The 22,584-nt window shown below is 48.0% G+C and overlaps 1 protein-coding gene across 1 annotated transcript in view; it reads right to left on the bottom strand.

Annotated features, from left to right (window-relative positions):
* DISP3 (dispatched RND transporter family member 3) overlaps window positions 1–22,584 on the bottom strand; it is a 51,597-nt gene that overhangs the window by 11,416 nt on the left and 17,597 nt on the right. Inside the window, exons 2-10 of the mRNA XM_068537721.1 lie at window positions 19,751–20,849; window positions 18,597–18,816; window positions 8,452–8,588; window positions 7,387–7,521; window positions 6,797–6,957; window positions 5,204–5,343; window positions 3,387–3,535; window positions 2,995–3,156; window positions 1,933–2,094 (exon numbers count right to left, since the gene is read on the bottom strand). Of these exons, the coding sequence (XP_068393822.1) occupies window positions 1,933–2,094; window positions 2,995–3,156; window positions 3,387–3,535; window positions 5,204–5,343; window positions 6,797–6,957; window positions 7,387–7,521; window positions 8,452–8,588; window positions 18,597–18,816; window positions 19,751–20,846 (2,362 nt within the window). The 5' untranslated portion in view covers window positions 20,847–20,849. The remainder of the gene's footprint in view (window positions 1–1,932; window positions 2,095–2,994; window positions 3,157–3,386; window positions 3,536–5,203; window positions 5,344–6,796; window positions 6,958–7,386; window positions 7,522–8,451; window positions 8,589–18,596; window positions 18,817–19,750; window positions 20,850–22,584) is intronic.

The raw sequence follows: 22,584 nt of genomic DNA, 5'->3' as shown, positions 1-22,584 counted from the left end.
TGGTATCAGGGGTCTGAAAGAAACTAGATGGAACTGAAGAAAGGCCAAATGCTGACTTTACAAGAATCTTAAGGCAAAGGGAAGGAAGCTGCCAGCCCCATCCAGAGAAAGACACTCGGCAGCTTACCCTACTCATCCTCACCACGCCTCACTTCCCTCCTCTGTCAAATGGGACGACACCCAGAGGGTACCTCCAGGGGGTGGCTGAGGGACAAAAGGGGGTGCTGCATCTCATGCGCTTAGCAACGTGTCTGGCTCGTGATGAATGTTTGATAAATAGGAATAATTAGAAACGGCATGTTATCAACTAGTAGAGATAGGGGAGACCTCCTGTTTTGCCCCAAGCATTGCAGATGAGTTGTTTGTTTGTTTTTCTTTTTTAATGAGAGAAATTTTACACCTTCAAAAAATTAATACGATAATGCTAGGAGGTCGTTCTCATTAATCCCATTTGACCTAGAAGCAAGCAGAGGTTCAGGGAGGTTACATGACCTTCAGGGGAAGTGAGAGGCAGAGCCCCATCAGGATCGGTCTTGTCTGCCCCTAAAGCCGAAAATCTTTTTGCTACAGCCTGAAGGGCCCCTTTAAGAGGCAGTTCAGAGGCTAAGAGATACAAGGGGCTGGGGCTGGACTCTGGCTGGGGTCCTGGCCCTTCTCCAGATGTTTCCAGGAACTTCGGGATCATCCCAGGGTTTGCCCATCTGTGAAGTGGGAGCAGACAGGCCCTGAGGGATGGTGGGAGGCCTTGCAGCGGCAGTGACATTGGAGCGAAATTCGATGCCCAGGCAGGTGGGAGAGGAGCAGGGACGCAGCCAATTTAGGAGGGGCTCCTCGGGCACCTCTCTGATCTGCAGCCGATTATCATGCACTTGGCTAACGCCATTTACCAAGGGGAAGGCCAGGTTAATCTGAACACCACCGTAATTACATGAAGGCAATTACAGCAGTCAGCGGGTCCGTCCCCCAGGAGCCGGAAGCACTCACCCAAGCGTCTTCTCATTCGGTTTCTAACCACCCGGCAAAGCTGTATGACCTTGGGTCGACTTCCCCCGCCCCAACTCCAACCTCAGGCTCCCCTCTGTAAGACGAGGGCCTGGATCAGACTAACTCTAAGGCCAGCAGACGTCTTTATCTCACCTCTTAGCTCATCCCCGGCACGCGCTCCATCACCAAGTCCTGTGGGTTTCACCTCCTAAAAACCTCTTGTCTTCACTGTCACCATCGGCCACACCGGCTCCGGCCCCCACCGTCTCTTGTCTAGATGACTGCACGAGACTCCCACCTGGGCTCCCAGCCATGCTCCACGCTGGCCCTCCGACCACACAGCAGCTTCTCTGCTTAAAGCCCTCCACTAGCTTCCAGTGTCAATCACAATACAATCCAGACTCCTCACTGCACCCCAGCAGGCCCTGGCCCAGCCCATCTGGCTAGCCTTAGCTCCTGCAACTACCTCCATCAGACTTGGCCCTGGTCTTTCCCACTCTGGTGCTCCCCTCTGCCTAGACCGCTTCCCTCCTCTCCTCTCCCAGCTTGGCCGACTCCTTCCCTCCCTCCCCGCCACCCAGGCAGGCTAAGTCTTGCCTTAGACATTCCCTCCTCCAGGAAGAAGGCTTCCACGATGCTGAGCTCCCCAGTCGCCCTCCTTTTGGTCCACCACAGCTCAGATCTACTACTATATGGCCTGCCCCAGCAGTGGAATGAACTCCCTGAGCTCGAGAAGCCTGTCCTGCCCACTGCGGCCTCCCCAGCACCAGCTGGCACCCAGTAAGTATTCGTTTAATGAAACGTGAAAACACTGAGGCTTAGAGATGGAGTGATTTGCCTAAGGTCATACTGTGATGGGGAGCCTGGATCTCACATCTCTCGTCTTGGAGACGTGGACTCCAAAAGGGGCAGGGGCCCGCAGGGGACACCCTGGCAGGAAACCCTCACCTGAACAGGTGATGCAGGAGATGCCCTCGGCGCTCAAGTTGTACTTGAGGTCCAGCAGCACCTGGATGTTGGTATCCGGCCGGAAGAGCAGCGGGGCCCGGCTGGCAGGGCGGAGCCGGCTGGCGAACACCAGGGACAGGATGAGGATGGAGACAAAGAGGCCTGCGAGGGAAGGATGCTGCGCTAGGCAGGGCTGGGGCCGGGGGTGGGGGCATGCACAGCGGGGCTTCCAGAGCCCTGGGAAAGAGCTGCTCCCTCTATGGGGATGGGAGGGGGAAAGGGGGGCAGGTATCCCAAGGGAGCAGGCAAAGGCCCAGCGTGCCAGCCTGTGGGTGAGGCTGCTAGGGTTCCGTCCCTTGGAGGTAGGGGCCGGTTGTCACACATGTCATTGGTGGTCAGACTATAAGCTATAAGCTCACATTCCTGGACAAGAACCAGCCCCCATCTTAGAGCCCTTAACAGTTTATAAAGAGCCAGCATATCCACTTGATCTTACGCAGACCTAAATACAGTCAGTGATGATAATAATGATAATAATAATAATAGTAGCACTTAACTTTCATTGAGCACTTACTACATGCCTTGCACTGGGCTAAGTTCTTTACACACACTGTGGCTTTCCTCACAACTGCCTTAGTAGATAGATACTACTCTTACCCTCACTTATAGGACAGGAAACAGAGGCTCAGACTAACTGGCACAGTCAAGGTGACGCTGCTAGAACACGGCAGAATTAGGATTCCAACTTAGCCAAGCTGGTCTAAATCCAGAGCCCAAGCACTCGGTGCTCTGCTCTGCTGCCCAGCATCATGACTGGCACGTAGTAGGTGCTCAATAAGCAACAGCTATCGCGGAACCAGCTCTATTCTACGCAGGAAGGGGGTAAAGCTCCGAGAGAGCGAGGGACACCAGCCCAGGTTTCTGACCTCTAGCTCATTTGGGGAACTGGGGCAGGCTCCCAATGCCTGCACGTTCTTTGCATGGAGTGGGGTCTGTCCTCCACATCTTAGGCGGTGGGAGAAGCTGCAAGATGGGGGGAAGGAGAGTGGACAGCCCACTTACCCACAATCACCCAACGGCTCTTGACGGCCGACCACAGGACCCAGTGGTGCAGCAGCTCCTGCAGCTGGGCGATGAGCTGCCCCCGGCTGCCCCCGTCGGGGGCTGGCTGCAGGCCCTTGGGGGGCACAGACACCAGGGACGCGTCTCCCAGCTCCAGCGACACTGCCGGGGCAGAGCAGTGGCCTGTCAGAGGGCTGGCCCAGAAGCGGGCCAGAGCCCACCCTGGTCCCTGCCCTCTCCAGGGAAGCCTAAACGCTCGATGGGGATCTCGTCCTGCCCCCCGCTCAGGACCGGCCTGTCCTCACACCAGCTCGCCAAGGGCTACTTCCCCTGGCCGAGGCAGCCCCTGGGTCCTGGCAGGCTCAGCGGGACAGGCCCGCACCAGCTCTCACCTGGCTCCTCCTCCACATTGAGCAAGGGGATGTCATCGTCCAGGTAGGGCACGGGACCCTGAGCAGGGCTGCCCCCAGCCCGCTCAGCAGCAGCAAACACGTCCCCGGGGAAGTGCAGGGAGCTCTTGCAGCCGCACTTCTGGTGGCAGCTGCGGAGACAGTGGGAGGAGGGGGTGAGCCCTGGGTGTCCAGGGAACGGGGGGAAGGTCCCGGCTACATGTGAACCCAGGTATCACACCGCTGCCGACAGCTCACACAGGACTCGCATCACAGGTTTCCAGGAGCCTGCACCTGAGTTCTCTCCAGCGCCATCTCCCCTGGGGCCCTTGGGTGCCACTCTTCCTCTGGGGACACAAATGGTGGCAACAGCCATCACCCAGGGAGAGGGGATGATGGCTCGCTGCTCCCCAAGCATCAAGGTGACCAAAGCAGGGGAATCATGGCTCCCGCGTCGTGCGCCCAGGGCCCTGGCACCAGGAGGACGGGGAAGCGGGGCTGGGCTGAGGACGTGGCTGAGGCCTCGGCTGGAGTGAATGTGAGGGAGACAAAGCTCACCCTAGGGACTGGGGACGAGAACAATGCACACGGTGAATGTGCCAGGAATACTACGTGCCAGGAATACTACGTGCCAGGCAGTGAGCGAGATTCTCTCATCAATCCTCACGGGGTTACATGTACCCATTTTATAGAACAGGAAGCTGAGATGCAGAGAGGTTAGGTAACATATCTAAGGGTCCGCAGCCACCAGGCAAAGAGGCTGAGGCTGGAGCCCAGGACTGGGAAGACTGCTGCGTCCACTGCCCCAGACTGGGGGGCGGGACAGGGCAGGCTTAGTTGGTGTCTCTGTAGAGATTAGAAACAAGGAGCCCTTTACCCAAGACACTTTGCTTCTATGTCACAAAACCGTCAGAGAAATAGTCAAATCTGAACGTCTATAGTGCAGACCTCTGTGCCTCAGCCAGAGTGCCCTTGTCCAGTGCCCAACCCGTACCACCATACATGGCGGCCCTGAAGCAGGGGGTGTGTGTGGGAGAGCTGAGGAGTGCGTCCCGGGCCTGAGTCTGAGCCCCTCGCTGCCCCTCCTGGGCTCACCATGGTCAGGTGGACACTGTCATGGACCCCTGACAGTCCTGCCCTCGCATGCCCTGCCCCAAGCCCAGACCCTCCATCATTCCTCAGGACTCCCAACCCAGGCAGCCACCCAGGCTGGATTCCATTTGGTCACTGTCTCTGCCACCCCCCCCCCCTCCCCGCCACTGACCACCTGGCCCACGAGACCCCAACCCCTAGACCTTCAGCAGTGGCTCTGGGCCGATCCATTCAACTCTGCACACCACTCACTACACCTAAATATTGTTCCTCCCCCAAGATGAGAACCTTGAGGACATTTAACGTGGTGGCTAAGAGCATGGGATCCAGTCAGATTATGTGGTCTAAATCTCAGCCCCACTGCCTATTAAACGGGTAACCTTGAGAAAGTTGCCCAACTGCTCCAAGCCTCTGTTTCCTTGTCTATAAAATGGGTGAAATAAGAGGACCCAGCTGCCAGGGTCATTGGGGAGGGTGGCAGTAAGATCTCGTACGAAAGCTCATTGCCCACTTCCTGGCACATAGTGGGTGATCAGATGTAACTACTGGACAGGATTCTCTTCTTCCTCTGCTCCCCCAGTAGCGCCCAGCATAGGACTGGGCATACAGAAGGTGCTCAGTGGCGAATCACGAGGCTCTTGGGAGATAGGAGGGTGTGCTGAATGGCCCCCCAAGGGCCTGCTATGGATATGCTGTGAGAGGAGGACGCGACCCCCTGCCTGGCTCACCTGGTCTGGCACGCGCTCTCCAGCGGTGCCATATAAAGGCTCCAGATGCCCAGGGCAGCAGGCATGGTGAAGAGCACAGCCAGCCAGCAGCAGGACACGATGAGAGACATGAACAGGCCGAAGTCGTGGACGGCCGGGATCTGGCAATGGGGAAGTAGAGGGGGGATGTGGGACTATCAGGCCTGGAGCCCAGGGAGCCTGGGGGCTCTGCAGAGAGGCACTCAGGACCCCCGACCACCCTCAGACGGAGGCAGGATGAGGAGGCCGGGGCTGCTGGGACAGAGGCACTGGCCTAGGAGGACGTCAGAGGGCCGGGCTGGTGCCAGGGGCGGGGCAGGGGAAGAAGAGTCCCACCTCTGGTCCACACTGCAGACCTCTGCCCGGAACAGCGCTCAGCACAGAGCAAGCGCTCCATAACTGTCATTACGTGAAGGACAGAGGAAGACACGCCCTGTAGGAGCAGGCCACGTGTCAGCGAGGGGGAAGGGAGGGAAAGCTGCTGTGATGGGAATAGGGAGGCTGGGTGTGCTTCCTGCACAGGGTGTGGCAGCCAGAAGGAAACTGTAGCCAACAAGCAGACAGGCCTTCACTGTTTGTGAAACACTTTCACAGTCATCTCATGTCAGTCCCTGATGAGCCACACATGAGGAAAGCGAGGCTCAGAGAGGTTAAACAACCTGCTGAAGGTCACACAGCCAGAAAATGGCAGAGGTGGGATGTGAACCCAGCTCTGCCTGTTTTCTGGATGTGGTTCTCGAGGAAGGCCTGGGGAATCCCAAAGCACCTAGTGGTTTCTAGACGGGATCCTCAGGCCAGGTCATAAAACCTCTCAGATTCAGGCAGGCTCACTGTCCTATAGGCTCTGTTGACACCAAGGACCTGGTCTAAGATCCTTCTCCTGAGCCCAACTCAGACGTGAAGGAGCGTGGGGCCAGCGAGAGAAAAGTGAGTGTGAGGAATGACCACGTGGTTTGAAGCCAGTGGGTGGAGAGGGCCCTGGACCCCGGTCAGGAGACCAGGCAGGCTCACCACTTACCAGCTGGGGGACCTTTGGAAACTGCCAAACGCCCTTCAGGACAGAGGTTGGATTATCATTAACGAGCATCAATAAGAAACACTATTTGTATTATTTTAATTCTCCCATTTGTTAAGCTCTGGTAATGATGATTAGTAGCAAAAATGGACTCTAGGCGGGGGAGGGGTAAATTGGGAGATTGGGATTGACATATACACACTACTACATATAAAATAGATAACTAATAAGGACCTACTGTATAGCACAGGGAACTCTACTGAATACTCTGTAATGGCCTATATGGGAAAAGAATCTAAAAAAGAGTGGATATATGTAAATGTATAACTGATTCACTTTGCTGTACACCAGCAACTAACACAACACTGTAAATCAACTATACTCCATTAAAAATTCTTTTAAAAATGAGAAAAAAGTGGACTCTAGGGACGTGGCAGGAACCTTGAGGCAGAGGCTGCGTGGCCCCAAGAGAAGGGGCGGGTAGGAAGAGCAGAGACCGGGGGCCAGGTGTGCACGGGAGGGACGGGGAGGTCAGGTCGCGGGGGAGGGCGGGCTCCCACCTGGGAGAAGACGTTAGCTGCATAGGCGGCAGCCGTGGTCAGGGAGGTGAAGAAGGTGGCCTTGCCCGCCGTCTGGATGGTATGGACCATACGCAGCTGCGGGTCTTCCAGGTGGGTGGCCTGGCGGTAGGTGTTGATGAACACAAAGACGTCGTCCACGCCTACGGGAGGGAGTCGCGGGCCAGCAGGGCTCAGGATCACTCTGCTGTGTCCATGGTCAGACCCAACCTGGGCCAGGAACCCAAGCCCCACCCTCCATGCTCCTTGGTCCCCACCCCCGCCCCCACCAGAACCAGGCCCTTTCCTCCAAATCTCAGCCCCCTTCCCACCTTTCCCACCATTCTTAACCTCCACCCAGAATAGCTACCCATTCCTTCCACCCCTTGGGGGCTCCACCCATCATATGCCAAGGATCACCCACCACTCATATCCTACCCACCCACCACCCCAATTCCAAGGCTCCGAGGTCTGAAAGGGGACTTTTTGGAGCCCCCATGGAAGCCAGGCTTTGCCTCCTGGAAGAAGGCCCTTCTGGGGACAGAGTTCCCAAGTTCCCAAGGCCCACTACCATGGCAACAGAGGCAACTCACCAATGCCCACTATCACAAAGGCAGCCACCCCATTGAGGATGCCCAAGTACTGGATACCAAAGACCACATGGTACAGGAAGAGTGCCACCAGGCAGCTGAGGCCGATGCTGGCAATTCCGAAGAAGGACAGGAACACTGGGCAGGGCAAGAGGCACAGGGGACGGATAGAGTGGGGGGACCCAGAGGAACACACCTCTTCGGTGTCCTTGGCCCCTGCTGGGTCCTGCCTCACCCCCCACCCCCACCCCCAGGGAGTACTTCCACCACCCCATCTGAGCCCAGCACAGTTTTCTGCACCCAGAGAAGGGGCTGGGCAGGAGGACTGAGTGGCAAATGAAGCCATTTTTGAGTAAGTCAAGTTGTTTATGGGCCCTCATCTTTGCAGAACTTGTCTCAAGCGCTAGTAGGGAATTATTACATATTTACATCTGTCACCCCAGTAGACTAGAGGTTCCATGGGGGTAGGAAGTGTGTCTGTGATGTTCACCATGTGTCTGGATCCCTGGCACCTTAGAGCATCTGGCACATAGTTGGTGCCCAATTAATATCTGTTACATGGACGAATGAATGTCTTTTCCATTTTTGAAGGTATGACCAATCTCTCATTCACTTGAGCAACAGAGAGCACCTACTGTATATGCAGAAAGAAGCAGCTAGGGTATATGGGGAGATGGTGGTGGAAAAGTAAACTGGGGTACAAAGGGCAGCTGACTGGCACTATAGAACAGGCTACAGAATAATTCATAAGGTGTCCAATACTCCAGACTCCCCAAAACTTATCAGCAAGTTTACTGGCAAGAAAATGATGGTCAAAGGGAAAAAGGTTCAACTGTGGGAGGTCATGGGGCTGGGGGCCCTTGGGCATGGCCCAACCTGCCTCTGAACCTCAGTCTACCTGCCTGGGGTTAGAAGGTGATGTCTGAGCACCCCTCCCCCCACCAGTTCTGACACAGTGGATTCAAGACCATTTCTGGCATTCCTGAGCAGGAAGGCTTTGTCCAGAGAGAAGCACACTGGAAGAAGAGAAGGGGCTGGCTCCACGCGGGGCTTTTGAAGAAACCCTACCTGAGCAGGAGGTGAGAATGTAGACGAGGGCGGCAATGCAGCTGCTGCTGATGAAGGCCAGGAGCATGTCATTGTTGAAGGTTCTGCGAACCTCATAATCAAAGAGGTCTGTCCCCCCATACAGAACCTGCACTTTGCTGAAGAAGGGAGGACACAGGGAGAGGAAAGACAGAGTGGATCAGAGATAGAGGAGGACTGGGAGCCATCCACCTCACCAGTGTCTCTTTACCTTGGCTGTACATTATGATCACCTGGGGGACTTCCAAAAATCCTGATGTCCAGGCCATACTCTAGACAAATGAAATCAGAATGTCTGGGGTGGGACTGAATTATCAGTGAGGTTGAGACCACTGCTCTACACAAATAAAAATCAATTATAGCCAAATTCTATGTCATCTTCCAATTCTCAATTATTCACAGCAAAATTCTAAATTCAAACCAGTTTCCAGATACTGTTTTACACCACTAGTGTGCATTTAACAGCAGTTATTCTTAATAAGAAAAACTTAACCAAGCTGGTCAAGTTGAGTTTTAAAATACAAGCAGGAGTGAGATCTGCTTCTGGCCAAGATGGAGTAACAAGATGAAATCTAGATTTACCTTCCCAGTGAAACTAATGAAAAAAATAAGAAAATACATGAGACATGAGATAACAAAGAATGGTGATCTCTGAGAGGTGAGAAACAAAATGGACCCTATGCTTACCCTGACTTACTGGCTTGAGGGAGTTTCCAGGCTTCACTGCAGCCTAATATATGGGTTAGTGACTTCTCAAAAGAGGCTGAAAGTTTTCCAAACTTGATGAAAACTATAAACCCATTGATTCAAAAGGCTCAAGCAATGGACCCCAAGCCCCCCAAAACCATGAATAAAACAACAACAATGCACATCATAATCAAATTGCTCAAAATCAGTGACCAAGGTAAAATCTTAAAAGCAGCCTGAGGAAAAAGATGCATTACACACAGAGGAACAAAAATAAGCATGACAGCAGATTTCTCTTCAGAAACAATGCAAGTGAGAAGGCGATGGAGCAAGGTCCGTCATCAACTGGGGAAAAAGTCAACCCAGAATTCTATACCCATTTTGAAAAACATATTTCAAAAACAAAGGCAAAATAGAGACTTTTTCAGTATACAAAAGCTGAAAGGGGGCTTCCCTGGTGGCACAGTGGTTAAGAATCCGCCTGCCGATGCAGGGGACACGGGTTCGAGCCCTGGTCCGGGAAGACCCCACATGCCGTGGAGCAACTAAGCCCGTGTGCCACAACTACTGAGCCTGCGCTCTAGAGCTCTGGAGCCACAACCACTGAGCCTGCATGCCACAGCTGCTGAAGCCTGCACACCTAGAGCCTGTGCTCCGCAACAAGAGAAGCCACCGCAATGAGAAGCCTGCGCACCGCAACGAAGAATAGCCCTCACTTGCCACAACTAGAGAAAGCCCGCACACAGCAACTAAGACCCAGCGCAGCCAAAAATAAATAAACTTTTTAAAAATCTGAAAGAATTCATCTCCAGTACACCTGCACTACAAGAGATGTTAAAGGAAGTCCTTCAGGCAGAAGGAAAATGATTACAGACGGAAATATACATCTACACAAAGGAATAAAAAGGACTGGAAATGGTAACAACATGAAAAACTGTACAAAATTTTCTTATTCTTATGTAAATCTTTTAAAAAGATAACTGACCGTTTAAACAGAAATAATAATAATGTGGTATGGGGTTTATAACATATATGAAAATAAAATATATGACAACAATAGCATACAGGCCAGGAAGAAGGAAATGGTGGTATACTATTCATATATAGTATACACTATACATGAAGTGGTTTAACATCATTTGAAGATACACTGACAATTTAAGGATGTATACTATAAACCTTGTAGCAACCACTAAACTAAATATTTATAGCTACAAAAACAACAAAGGAAATAAAATGGAATAATAAAAAACTCTCAGTCCAAAAGAAGGCAGAAGAGAGGAAAAAGGGAACTAAGAATATATGGGACAAAGAGAATAAAATAAAATAGTCTTAAATCTAACCATATTGAAAATGCATTAACTGTAAATGGTCTAAACACCCCAATTAAAAGGCAGAGACAGTCAGATTAGATTTAAAAAAATCAAGACTCAGCTGCCTGCAAGAAACTCACTTTAAATATAGACACAAATAGGTTAAAAACAAAAGTGCAGAAAAAAATATACCATGCTGACATGAATCAAAAGAAAGTTGGAGTGGTTACATTAATAACAAATGAAATAAATTTCAGAGCAAAGAATATTACTAGGGATAAAGAAAGTAATTTAAAAATGATAAAGGGCTCAGTTCATTAAAAGAATACAACAATACTACATGTTTTGGACCTAACAACAGAGCTTTAAAATACATGAAGCAAAAACTGATTGAAATGAAAAAAGAAATAGACAAACTTGCAATTATAGCTGAACATTTCAAAACCCCTTTTCTCAATGACTGCTAGAACAATCTGACAGAAGATCAGTAAGGATATAAAAGACTTGAACAACATAATCAACCAACTTGACTTAACTGACATTTATAGAATACCCCACCAAACAACAGCAAAATATACATTCTTTTCAAGTGCATAGGGAACATTTAGCAAGACAGACCATACTCTGGACCATAAAACAAAACTCAATAAATTTAGAATAACTTAAGTCGTACAAAGCATGTTCTCTGACCATGATAGAATTAAATTCAAAATTAGCAACAAAACACTATCTGGGAAATTCATAAATATTTGGAGACTAACACATTTTTAAATAATACAAGGGTCAAAGAAGAGATCAAAAGGGAAAATTGAAAGTATTCTGAATTGAATGAAAATGAAAGCATATGTCAAAATGTGTGAGATGAGCTAAAACAATGCTCAAAGGTAATTTTATAGCAATAAACACCTATATTAGAAAAGGAGAAAGCTTTCAAATCAATGACCTCAGCTTCTACTGCAAGAAAGAAGAACAAGAGAAAATTATATATAAAGTAGGTGTAAGAAAGGAAATAATGAAGATCAGAGCATAAATATATATTAATATATAAATAAACAAACAGAAAGATACTAAAGAAAAATCAATGAAACCAAAAGCTAGTTCTTTGAGAAGATCAATAAGACTGATAAACTTCTAGCCAGACTGATCATGAAAAAAGGAGATAACACACATGAAAGAAGGGACATCACTACAGTTTTTATAAATATTCAAAGATAATAAGGGAATATTATGAATCACTTTGACATTTTAATGAAATGTCATTTGACAGTTTGACAATTTCATTTGACAATTTAAATGAAATGGACAAATTTCATGAAATATACTACCAAAGCTTGTGCAAGAATATAGAAATAATTTTAATAGCCCTATATGTATATTTAAGAATTGAATTTGTAGTTAAAACCTTACCATAAAGAAAACTCCAGATCCAGACAGTTTCGTTGGTGAATTATATCAAATATTTAAGGAAGAATAATACCAGTTCTATACAAACTCTCCAGACAACTGAAGAGAGGAGAATACTTTCCACCTCATTCTGTAAAACATTTTGATACCAAAATCAAACAGATATTACAAGAAAACTACAGCCTAGTAGCCATCATGAACATATACCAATGAACAAAGAATACAAATAGAATCTAACACTATATAAAAAGGATGACATATCATGACCAAGGGGGATTTACCCTAAGAATGCAAGGATGGTTTAAAATTAAAAACTCAATCAATGTAATTCACCATATTAAACTAAAAAAGAAATACTGTATGATCTCTCTCTAGATGCAGAAAAAACATTTGAGAAAACTGAATATTCCTTATTGATTACAAAAAGAAAGACACCAGCAAATTAGGAATAGAAGGGAACTTCCTTAACCTGATAAAGGACATCTACAAAAAACCTACATACTTTGGTCAGGGATAATACAGGGTTGTCCATTCTCATCACTTATTCAACATTGTACTGGATGTTCTAGCCAGTGCATTCAGGCAAGAGAAAGAAATAAAAGGCATCCAAGTTGGAAAGCAAGAAGTAAAACTGTCTTTATTAGCAAAAGACATAATTAACTATGTAGAAAATCAAATGTAATCTACCAAAAATCTTCTAGAACTTATAAGGGAGCTTAGCAAGGTTGCAGGACCCAAAGTCAATTTTATTTCTATATACTAGCAACTAACAATAGCCAAATGAAATTTTTTTAAAAATACCATTTACAATAGCATAAGAACACCACATTCATTAGTCACAAGACTAGTATTGTTAAGATGTCAGTTCCCCTCAAATTGATCTGTGTATTTGACACAATCATAATCAAGATCCCAGCAGACTTTTATTTGGAGAAATGGACAAGCTGATTCTAAAATTCATAGGGAAATGCAAAGGACCTAGAATAACTAAAACAACTTTGAAAAAGAACAACAAAGCTGGAAGACTAACACTTGGACAAGACATGGTATAAAGCTACCATAATCAAGACAGTGTAATGCTGGTGTGTAAATAAAAAATAGATCAATGGAACAGAACAGAGCATCCAGAAACAGACTCACATATATACGGACAAAAGATTTTTGTCCAAGATGCAAAGGCAATTCAGTGAAGAAAGAATGATCTTTTCAACAAATGATGCTGGAACAACTGGATAGTCATATGAAAATAATAAATAAATATCGGCACGTTACAATATATACAAAGTGTTTATAGTGTATGCCTTGCACCATATACAAAGATTAATTAAAAATGGAATATCACAGATCTAAATGTAAAACCATTTTTAAAGTGATCAAAAGATCTAAATAGCCACCAGTGAAGATAAATGGATGTCAAATAAGCATGTGAACATCACTGGTAATTAGGGAAATTCAAATTCAAATTGCAATGAGATATCACCACACACCTAGTAGAATGGCTAAAATTTTTTACACTGACCATACCAAGTGTTAGAGAGGTTGTGGAGGAACTGGAATTCTTATACACTGGGTGGGAATGCAAAATGGTACAACCAATCTGGAAAACAATTTGGCAGTTTCTTAAAAAGTTAAACACACACCTACCATATGATCTAGTCATTTCACTGCTAGGTATTTATCTAAGACATATGAAAGCACTTGTTCACACAAAGGCTTGTTCATAGCAGCTCTATCTGCAATAGCCAAACCTGGAAACAACCCAAATACCCATAAACAGGTGAGTGGATGAACAAAAGGTGGCATCTCCACACAATGGATACTACTCAGCATTTAAAAAGAATAAACCATCTATACATGCAACAACATGGATACAATTCAAAATAATTAGGCTGAGTGAAAGAGAGCAATCAAAATTGTGCATACTATATGATGTCATATATATAAAACTCTAGAAAATGAAAATGAATATACAGTGATAAAAAACAGAAAGTGGTCCTGGGGTGGCAGTGGGAAGGCAAGGTGAGGCAGGATGGAGTGATTATCAAGGGGACATGAATAAACTTCTGGGGGTGGGCTTCCCTGGTGGTGCAGTGGTTGAGAATCTGCCTGCCAATGCAGGGGACGCGGGTTCGAGCCCTGGTCTGGGAAGATCCCACATGCCGCGGAGCAACTGGGCCCGTGAGCCACAACCACTGAGCCTGCGCGTCTGGAGCCTGTGCTCCGCAACAAGAGAGGCCGCGATAGTGAGAGGCCCGTGCACCGCGATGAAGAGTGGCCCCCGCTTGTCGCAACTAGAGAAAGCCCTCGCATAGAAACAAAGACCCAACCCAGCCAAAAATAAATAAATAAATAAATTTATTTTAAAAATAAAAAATAAACTTCTGGGGGTGATGGGTCTCTTCATTATCTTGATTGTGGTGAAGGTTTCATGGTGTATACGTGGGTCAAAACTAATCAAATTGTAAACTTTAAGTATATGCAACTGTATATGATATACAATTGGTTGTATATCAATTATACCTCAATAAAGTTGTTTAAAAAACCAAACAGGACATTTAAAAACCAAGTAGAAAAGATCTTTGGATTATCTACTTTGTTGAACTAAATGGATTAATTGATCTTTCATTAGAGTAGAAAACTGAAAGTTCAATCAATTGTTTATTCATTCATTCATTTCTATAGCTTTTATAGAATGCCTTCTAGGTTCCAGGTCCTGTCTTAGTTACTGGCTATAAAAAGACATGGGCCCAAACTTTTACTCTCAAGTAGAAAGGAATAGCTCATGCAAGAACAATATTCTTGCCTAGAGCTACTAAAAAATCAGATAAAATTGAGAAATCATCTGTTTAACGACATTAGAGACTTCCTGAAGCAATGAGAACTAGAGGGCTAAGACTCCAGAAAGCGAAGAACCTACAAAAGGTAAGCTTCCCTTCTACGGCTGTGTTTACCCTAGAGGTATCTGCTGATTCTGAACACAGGCATGAGGCTAAAAATCTAGGCGGGGAGTCAGAAAAACTAGCAGAGCTTTGGGCAGAGACTTGCAGACCAGCATAGCACAAAGCCAGTTTCTTCCTCAGCACTTCTGCCAAATACTGGGGCCGTGTGGAGTATGAGGCTACAAACCTAAGCAGAAAGGCTCTGGAAAACCAGAGTAGAGATATTTTTAGCAGTTTTGAGAAACAAAGATTAGGGTCTGAAACCTGTCCGGGGAAGGGGCTCTGCAGACTACTCCAGGCTCTGAGTTGAACATCTTAGAGAACCAAGGGCAAACTAGAGGTAGGCTGAGAATTTTCAGTATTGCAAACCTGCCTCGACTTCATGTAACTGCTGACTATTTAAGGTGATCAGTCACAACTCCATCTGCCTAGTGGAGGGAAGGATAAACTTTCTCTGGAAGAAATAACATCATCTGGACCTCTATGTTTTTATATATAATGTCCATCACTCAGTAAAAATTACCAGGCATACTCACAGGCAGGACCACATGACCAAAAACCAAGTGAAAGAATAGACCACAGAAACAAATCCACAAGTTATCCATAATAACCTAATAACTTAATATGCTTAAGAACACAGAGGAGAATATGGACAAAATAAATTAAACAATGAAAAATTTCACCAGAGATTTAGATCTATAATAAAGAATCATTGGAAATTCTCAACAGAAAAACATAACATTAACATTGAAATCTCAATAGACATTAAATGGCAGATTAGATGCAACAGAAGACAGGATCAGTGAATTGGTATATCTAAACCAAAACATGGAAAGAAAAGAAAAGCCTGGAAAAGAGCATTGAAAACACATGGAACTTGTGTTAAGTTAGGCTACAGGGATGTATTGTACAACACGGGGAATATAGCCAATATTTTGCAATAACTGTAAATGGAGTGTAACCTTAAAAATTGTATTAAAATTTTTTAAATTAAAAAATAAAGAAAGCAGCATGTAAATTACCCAGACTCTTCAGCTTACCTTTGCAGCTCCCACTTCTTATTATCATATTCATTAAAAAAAAGAAAACACATGGGACTCTGAAAATATCTAACATTTGTGTAATTAGAATCCTTAAAGGAGAGGGGACAGAGACTGAGGCAGAAGCAATATTTGAAGACATAATAGCCAGGAAATTCCTAAAACTGATGAAAGTTATCAACCCACAGATTCAAGAAGCTCTGTGCACCTCAAGCAGAACAAATACAAAGAAAACCATGCTGACATACATCATAGTAAGACTGTTGAAACCAAAAACAAACAGAAATCTTAAAGCAGCCAGAGATAAAAAGACAATCATTCAAAGAGGCAACAAAAAGATTTACAGCTGACTTTTTCCAAAAAAATGATGGCAGTCATTACCCAATGGATTGACATCTTTAAAGTATTAAAAGAAAATAACTGCAAATTTCTAATTCTATACCAGCAGAAATACACTTCAAAAATTAAAGTAAAATAAAGATGCCTTCTAGGCAAAATAGAGAATTTATCACCAGCAAACCTGCACTAAAAAAAAAAAAAATACTAAATAGAGTTCTTCAGATACAAGGAAGATGATCCCAGAGGGAAACATGAAATTGCAGAAAGTAATGAAGAGCAACAGAAAATGTAAATATGTGAGTAAATATAAATGGATTCTGACTCAGTAAAATAATAATGTAATGTCTTATGAGGTTTAAAATGTATATAGAATTAAAATGCATGCAACAAAAATGCAAAAGGCTGAAGGGGTGTAAATGCAATGAATGAGTTCTAGGATTCTGGTATTATCAGGGAAGTCGTAAAAGTGATAATTTGTATTATTCTTTGTAATAAGTCAAAGTGCATGTTGCCATCTCTTGGGTAACCAACAATAGACTGATAAAAAAGATTTTATTAATCCAAAAGAAGGCACTAAAGTCAAGTCTACAGGGGCCCTGGTTGTCACCACTCCTATGAAGCTCTGGGGAGATGGTAAGGGGAGGAGAGTTTTCTTTTTACCCAGGACAGGGGTTTTGTCTCAGCAGCTGAACATATTAAGCAGAGGTAATTGTTGGTATCTAAAACCTTGAAGATCCTTCTACAGCGAGCCCCTCCCAGATTCCCAACCCAGCCAAGTACTTTTCCCTGAGTTACCTCCAATCCATCCATCCATCCATCCATCCATCCATCATCCATCTATCCATTCATTCATTCCCCAGACAAATCCCTAGTAAGATATTCCTGATACTGCGCTAGGGGCCAAGCCTACAGAAAGGAAGCAGGAGCAATCCCAGTCCTCAACAAACTCACACTCTACTGAGAAATAATTAAACCAGAACTTTCTCAGACTTTAATATCCAAGCAAGTCACCTGCAAAGCCTGTAGGTCTGGGAAAGGCCTTGATATTCTGCATTTCTAACAAGTCCCCAGGTGATGCTGATTCAACAGTTGTACTTTGAGTGACAAGGAACTAAAAAACTAAAATACAGAGTGACAAGTGCTGATGAAATTGTGGCTTAGAGGTGAAATAGCTTGTTGAATCTCCCACAATTAGGTGGAGTAACTGGGATCTGACCCCAGATATATCTGACTCCAAAGCCTGCGTATGCTCTTTCCTGCCTCCCTATGGAGAAGGAAAGGGACTGTGGAAATAGGTAGGGTGGTCATTTAATGAAGCCTCAAGTAAAAGTTGTCCAGGCTGGATCTCAGTGGATGAACAGGGGTTTGCCTGGCAATGAAGCAGGACTGGGAGAAGACTCTTAGCAAAGCAACTGCTGCAAAAACACACAGGGCGAAGGCTCTGAATTAGAAACCCTGGATTTTAATCCCATTCCACCACTTACAAGCCTTAAAGTTTTGGCCAGCTTCCTTAATTGTACTGTGCCTCAGTTTCCTCAACTGTAGGATGGAGATAATCTTAACAGCACCTCCCTCACTGGGTTGGTGTAAGAATTAAGTTAGATGGTGTGTATAAGGGGCTCAGAACAGTCTGTGGCACAGGGTAAGCACTCAATAAATGTTAGCTCTGATTATTACAGTAGTTGCTCAATAAAGGAACGAGGGTATTTCAGTCAGAATCATTCCTCCTGTGCCAGGGGCTGACTTGTCAGGGTAGAAGACCAAGAGGCACTGGAGTTATTGCCCTGCAGGACTGACAGATGAACTCTCCAATGCTCTTTCCTGGTGGGGAGAGGCCCAGTTGTATTCTCAGACACATATCCCAAGGGCTGGAGGACGATCAAAGAAAGCACCCAGTGCCCAAAAGCTCCTTCACATCTCTTAGTTCGTCTCCTCCTAATGACTGCAGAAGGGTAGCAGGAGTCATCATCCCCGTTTTACCAGTATCAGAGGCCCAGAGAAGTGAAGTGACTTGCCCACTATCTCCCTGGATAGTAGAAGCAGAGAGGAACTCCTTATGCCCTGGTCAATACTCTTTCCAGAAAGCCTTCTAGCACCACCTCAGGAGAAAATCAATACCAAAGACCTCCAGGGCAGAAGTTCCTCCAAAGCTGTCATGTTCACTAAACCATCAACACTGATCAGGAAAAGCGTCTTTTCATCTGTCAGAGTGCTGATGAGGATGTATCTGGCTCTGCCCCTGATCTGAAAAGAAAGACCTCCTAGGGAAAAGCTTTGCAGGTAAGGGGATCTGGGGTTCATGAGAAAAGAACCACCTGGAAACCAATTCCCTACGCTAATACAGCCCTTTCCTGGTACAAACAAGGACAGGCCAGGCACACAGCGGGTGCAGCTGGACTGCATACCTAGTGGACTGCTTGGCCAGCATGGCCACGTAGGTGACCACAAAGCTCTGAAACTTAGCCCGCTGCTCCTCCCAGCGATCGTCCACCGAGTAGTAGTTGGGCAGGGGTGCTCCAAAGAGGATCTCGCTGCGCAGGAGGGAGCTCTTGAGGTTTTCTGCAGAGAGGCCCTCGTCCACATACCAGTAGAACTCCGGGTGAGTCATGGCCAGCTCTAGGGAGCCTGCAGGGGCAGAGGTCAAGGGGTCCAAGGAGCTCAGTGGGTCGGCTCCCAACAACCCTCCACCAGGGTCATCCTGCCCTCCTCAACACCTCACCCCCTTTCTAAGGAAATGGAAAACTGTCCCAGCTTGGGCTACCTCCAACTGTCTCTAATAGAACGGATGGTTTAGAGAAATCACAGCTGTCCAAGGGGAGCAGCCCCCCAGATATGCTCAGGCGGCTCCCACTAAGTTTACTCCTTCATTTCAGTTTGAACCTCACCTAATTCCAAGGCTCAGTCTCTGCAGTCCTGTAACTCCTTCCCATCCCGCCTCCATCTGCTTAGAACCCCGCCCATGTGCCCCTTAAAAGGCAAACCCAAGCCCCGCCTCCACAGCTAGCCTCTGGCCCCTCCCCATCCTTTCTCAAGTCCCATCCCTAATGTACTTCAAACTAATGCACCTTGATCTTCCTTCAACCCCAGCCTCTCTCCAGATGCCCAGTTCTCTGTAACCACACCCCACCTTCCCTCTAACCAACCTCACGCCCAAGCCCCACCCCAAGCCTAACTCTGGCCACAGCATAACTCCCAGTCTCCCTCAATCCAGGTGTGCACACAAACCTCCTTCCTTGCCTCCCTCAGATCCCATCTTACACCCAAACCCAGCTCCCTGCCCTTCCTCAATGATGGCCCCCAGGCCCGCCCAGCACTCAGCTCCAGCCTGACTCCACCTCACAGCCAATACCGACCCCATCCTCCGACCAGTCTGTCAAGTACTGAGTCAAGAATCAAGCCTTCCCTTAACCTCCAAGCCCCGCTCCCAGCCTCATTAACCACCCCCTTCCCTTACAAGCCCCACCTACCCTCAGTCTCCACCCCTTACAAGCCCCGCCTCCAGCCTCCTTCAGACCTCGTCCCTACAGGCCCCGCCCTACCCACACCCAGGGCTGCTCACCCCGGATGTCGGCCAGATCCTGGCCCATGCCATCATAGTAAATCTTGCCACCCCTCTCGGTGGGGAAGAAGTAGGTCATGAGCGAGCTGGGCGGGGAGCAGTAAGAGTAGGAGCCGAGCGGCAGGTCTTTCAGCACTTCATGGGGCTTCCAGCAGAACTCCCGGAAGCCCGGGTGGTCCATGATCTTGCGCTCAATCTCGTGGATTGTGACCAGCCGCTCACTCGTGAAAATGTTGCGCTCTGCGTCGCCACGCGCCAGGAAAATGAGCTCGATGCGCCAGTGCGCGTGCGTCTGGGTGTTGGCGCTCACATAGGAGTGTGAGTAGTCCCAACGCGAGGCGCCGCGGCGGGCACGGCTCTGATTGGCTGCAGCTGCTTTGGGGGGCGGGGCGCTGGGTTGGCGCCGCCCATTCTTGTCCAGCCCCTGGTTCACCTGCGCTTCACTCTGGTTGGCTGCCAGGCTCCCCAGGGGTGGAGTCTCTCGCCGAAGACGCCCGCTCCGATTGGCTGCTGGCTTCTGAGCGGTGGAGGTGTCCCACAGTCCTGGGCCAAGCTGCAGCGCCGCAGGGACCTGGTACGGGGCCCGGGCGGCCGGCCGCGAGCGATTGCCTAGATGTAGCTGCTGCAACTGCTCTGTGATGAGGCGTTGGAGCGTCTCAGAAGTGAAGTCGGCGAGGTCGCGCCGGTTGCGCCCCCAGGACCCAAACTGGGATTTGAGCGCCAGCGCGAGGGCGTCGAAACGCTGGGAGGCCTCATGGTTGCGGATCTCAAAGGCATTGTAGGAGATGTCAATGTCCAGCGGCGGGTAGTAGAGGAACATGAAGGCTGAAAGAGCCATGGGGATGCTGCAGCCGAGGAAGAGCACCAGCCCCGCACAGCACGGATTGGTGAAGGCCCAGCCCAGTGTATTCCAGAAGCCTGACGCTGGGGGCCGGGAGGGCAAGGTCCAGTGCCGCCAGCAACACTGCCCCCCTGCCCCAGCTTGGGGCCCCGGCTTCTGGGCCCTCCTAAAGGCCTCACCCGTTGCTTCCTCCTCCTCTTCCTGCTCCTCCTCTAGCCACACATCCTGCAGCAAGGGGTCATCCTCCGAGTCCATAGCCTACAGGAGAGGGAGAGGGTCAGCAGGCTGCAGAGAAGGAGAGGATGGTGCCCTGTAGCTGCAGTCGCCCACCCTGAGTGTTAACCCTGCCCACTCATAACCAAGACAAATACTACAATGGAATTGCACCAAGCAGGCACTTAACTGAATTCAACCACACGTGTACAAAACAGAAAGAAAAATCCTGTTATTTGCCCATCACATCTCCCAACTAGATCAGGGCTTTCAAGGTCACAGAAAAAGGAGAATCACAGCCCAGTTGCAAACAGAAGAGATATTCCTCCTTGTGTAAGGGATATTCGAGGGGAATTTTGACGATGTATGATTTCCCAATTATTGCTGCATCCTCTGATTTTAGAACTCAAAGCCAATGTGAGGTGTGACTTTGCTGCAATCACTTTTATTTAACGAGCAACTATAAAGGCATCCAAAAGTATCAGGGTAGAAGGGAAAGAGCATATGGTCTTCGGAGTCAGACCCTAGTTTGCATCCTGAACCTCAGTCTTCATCTATAAAATAGAGGTGGCCATTCCTGCCTCACACGCCTGCGGGGAGTGTCAAGGGTGGAAGCACTTTCAGTCTGTGTAGTATATTATCTGTCACTTGAACAGATTTCTTTGCTCCTCTCTGGGGACTGTAATGTGCTCAGCCATTGCCCATGCGGCTCTGCCAGGGCTAGATGCCTGTCATAGTTCTGCTCAAGAACTCTCACTAGCTCCCCACCCCCTCTTTGGGACACTGCAGCTGTGGCCACTGTCTGTCAGGCTCAGACCACTTAATATGCAGCTCCAGGGACGTCAAACCTTTAGGCACAGACAGGGGCCGGGCATCTGTCTCCCCAAGATGTGGGCACAAGCAGCAGGAGGGCCTGGCAGGAGAGGGCAGCCTGAGGACTCCAGCAGGGTGGTCCAAAGGCAAGAGGCCTTCCGGCATCCCCAGGCATGGCCTGTCCCCTTGTCCCGCCTGCCCTCTGTTTGGACGGAGAGAGACTCATTATCCAGTTAGAGGCCAGGCAGTGAGAAGGGGAAGCTAATTATGCCAGCGCTGGCTAATTAATGCTGTCTTTCCTATTAACATTCTCTAGAATGCTCCATTTCAATTAGACTGTCTGTCCAGGAAGAGAGGGGGCTGCCCTCAGCCCAAAGAAAGTGAAGAAGAGAGGGCAAGGAGAAGGAGGGAAACAGAGACTGAGAGACAGGACATGGGAGAGATGCGAGACAGAGAAAAATGAAAACTGGAGAGGGACAGGAGTGGAGTTAGGGGACAAAAGAGGAGGGAAGGGGTGCCAAGCGTGGGTGGGAGAGGAAGACTTGAAAGGGAGAGAGGCCTGGAAGGGGCAGGAACTGCTTCTGTAATATTCGAGGTTCCTATGGATGCAAACATTTAACTTCCCATTTCTGAGGCCCTAACACAAGCCTGCCAAGGGCATGCTACCTGCACTGCGGCCCAATTTGCTTTAGCAGAAGCTTGTGGGAGTGAACCAGAGGCAGCTCAGACTCACTCCATCTCCAAAGGGCAAACCCAGGTCTGCATGTGGAGGTGGGGGTTTGGGGGAACCTCCATCCCATTCCCAGCCGCTGAAGGAGGAAGCTGATGGTAATATGGTGGAAAGGGACAGGGGCCAATTTTGCATTTTTTTTCTGGGGACTCAGTTCATCCACTGGCCTGCAGCCTCAGCCTGCCTTGCCCAGGGTACAGTTTACAATGTGTTGGTGTGTGAGTGGGCCTAAGACCA

This window comes from Eschrichtius robustus, chromosome 3, assembly GCF_028021215.1.
Source record: "Eschrichtius robustus isolate mEscRob2 chromosome 3, mEscRob2.pri, whole genome shotgun sequence".
Classification (NCBI taxonomy): domain Eukaryota; kingdom Metazoa; phylum Chordata; class Mammalia; order Artiodactyla; family Eschrichtiidae; genus Eschrichtius; species Eschrichtius robustus.
This window is presented reverse-complemented; position numbering and strand designations above follow the sequence as displayed.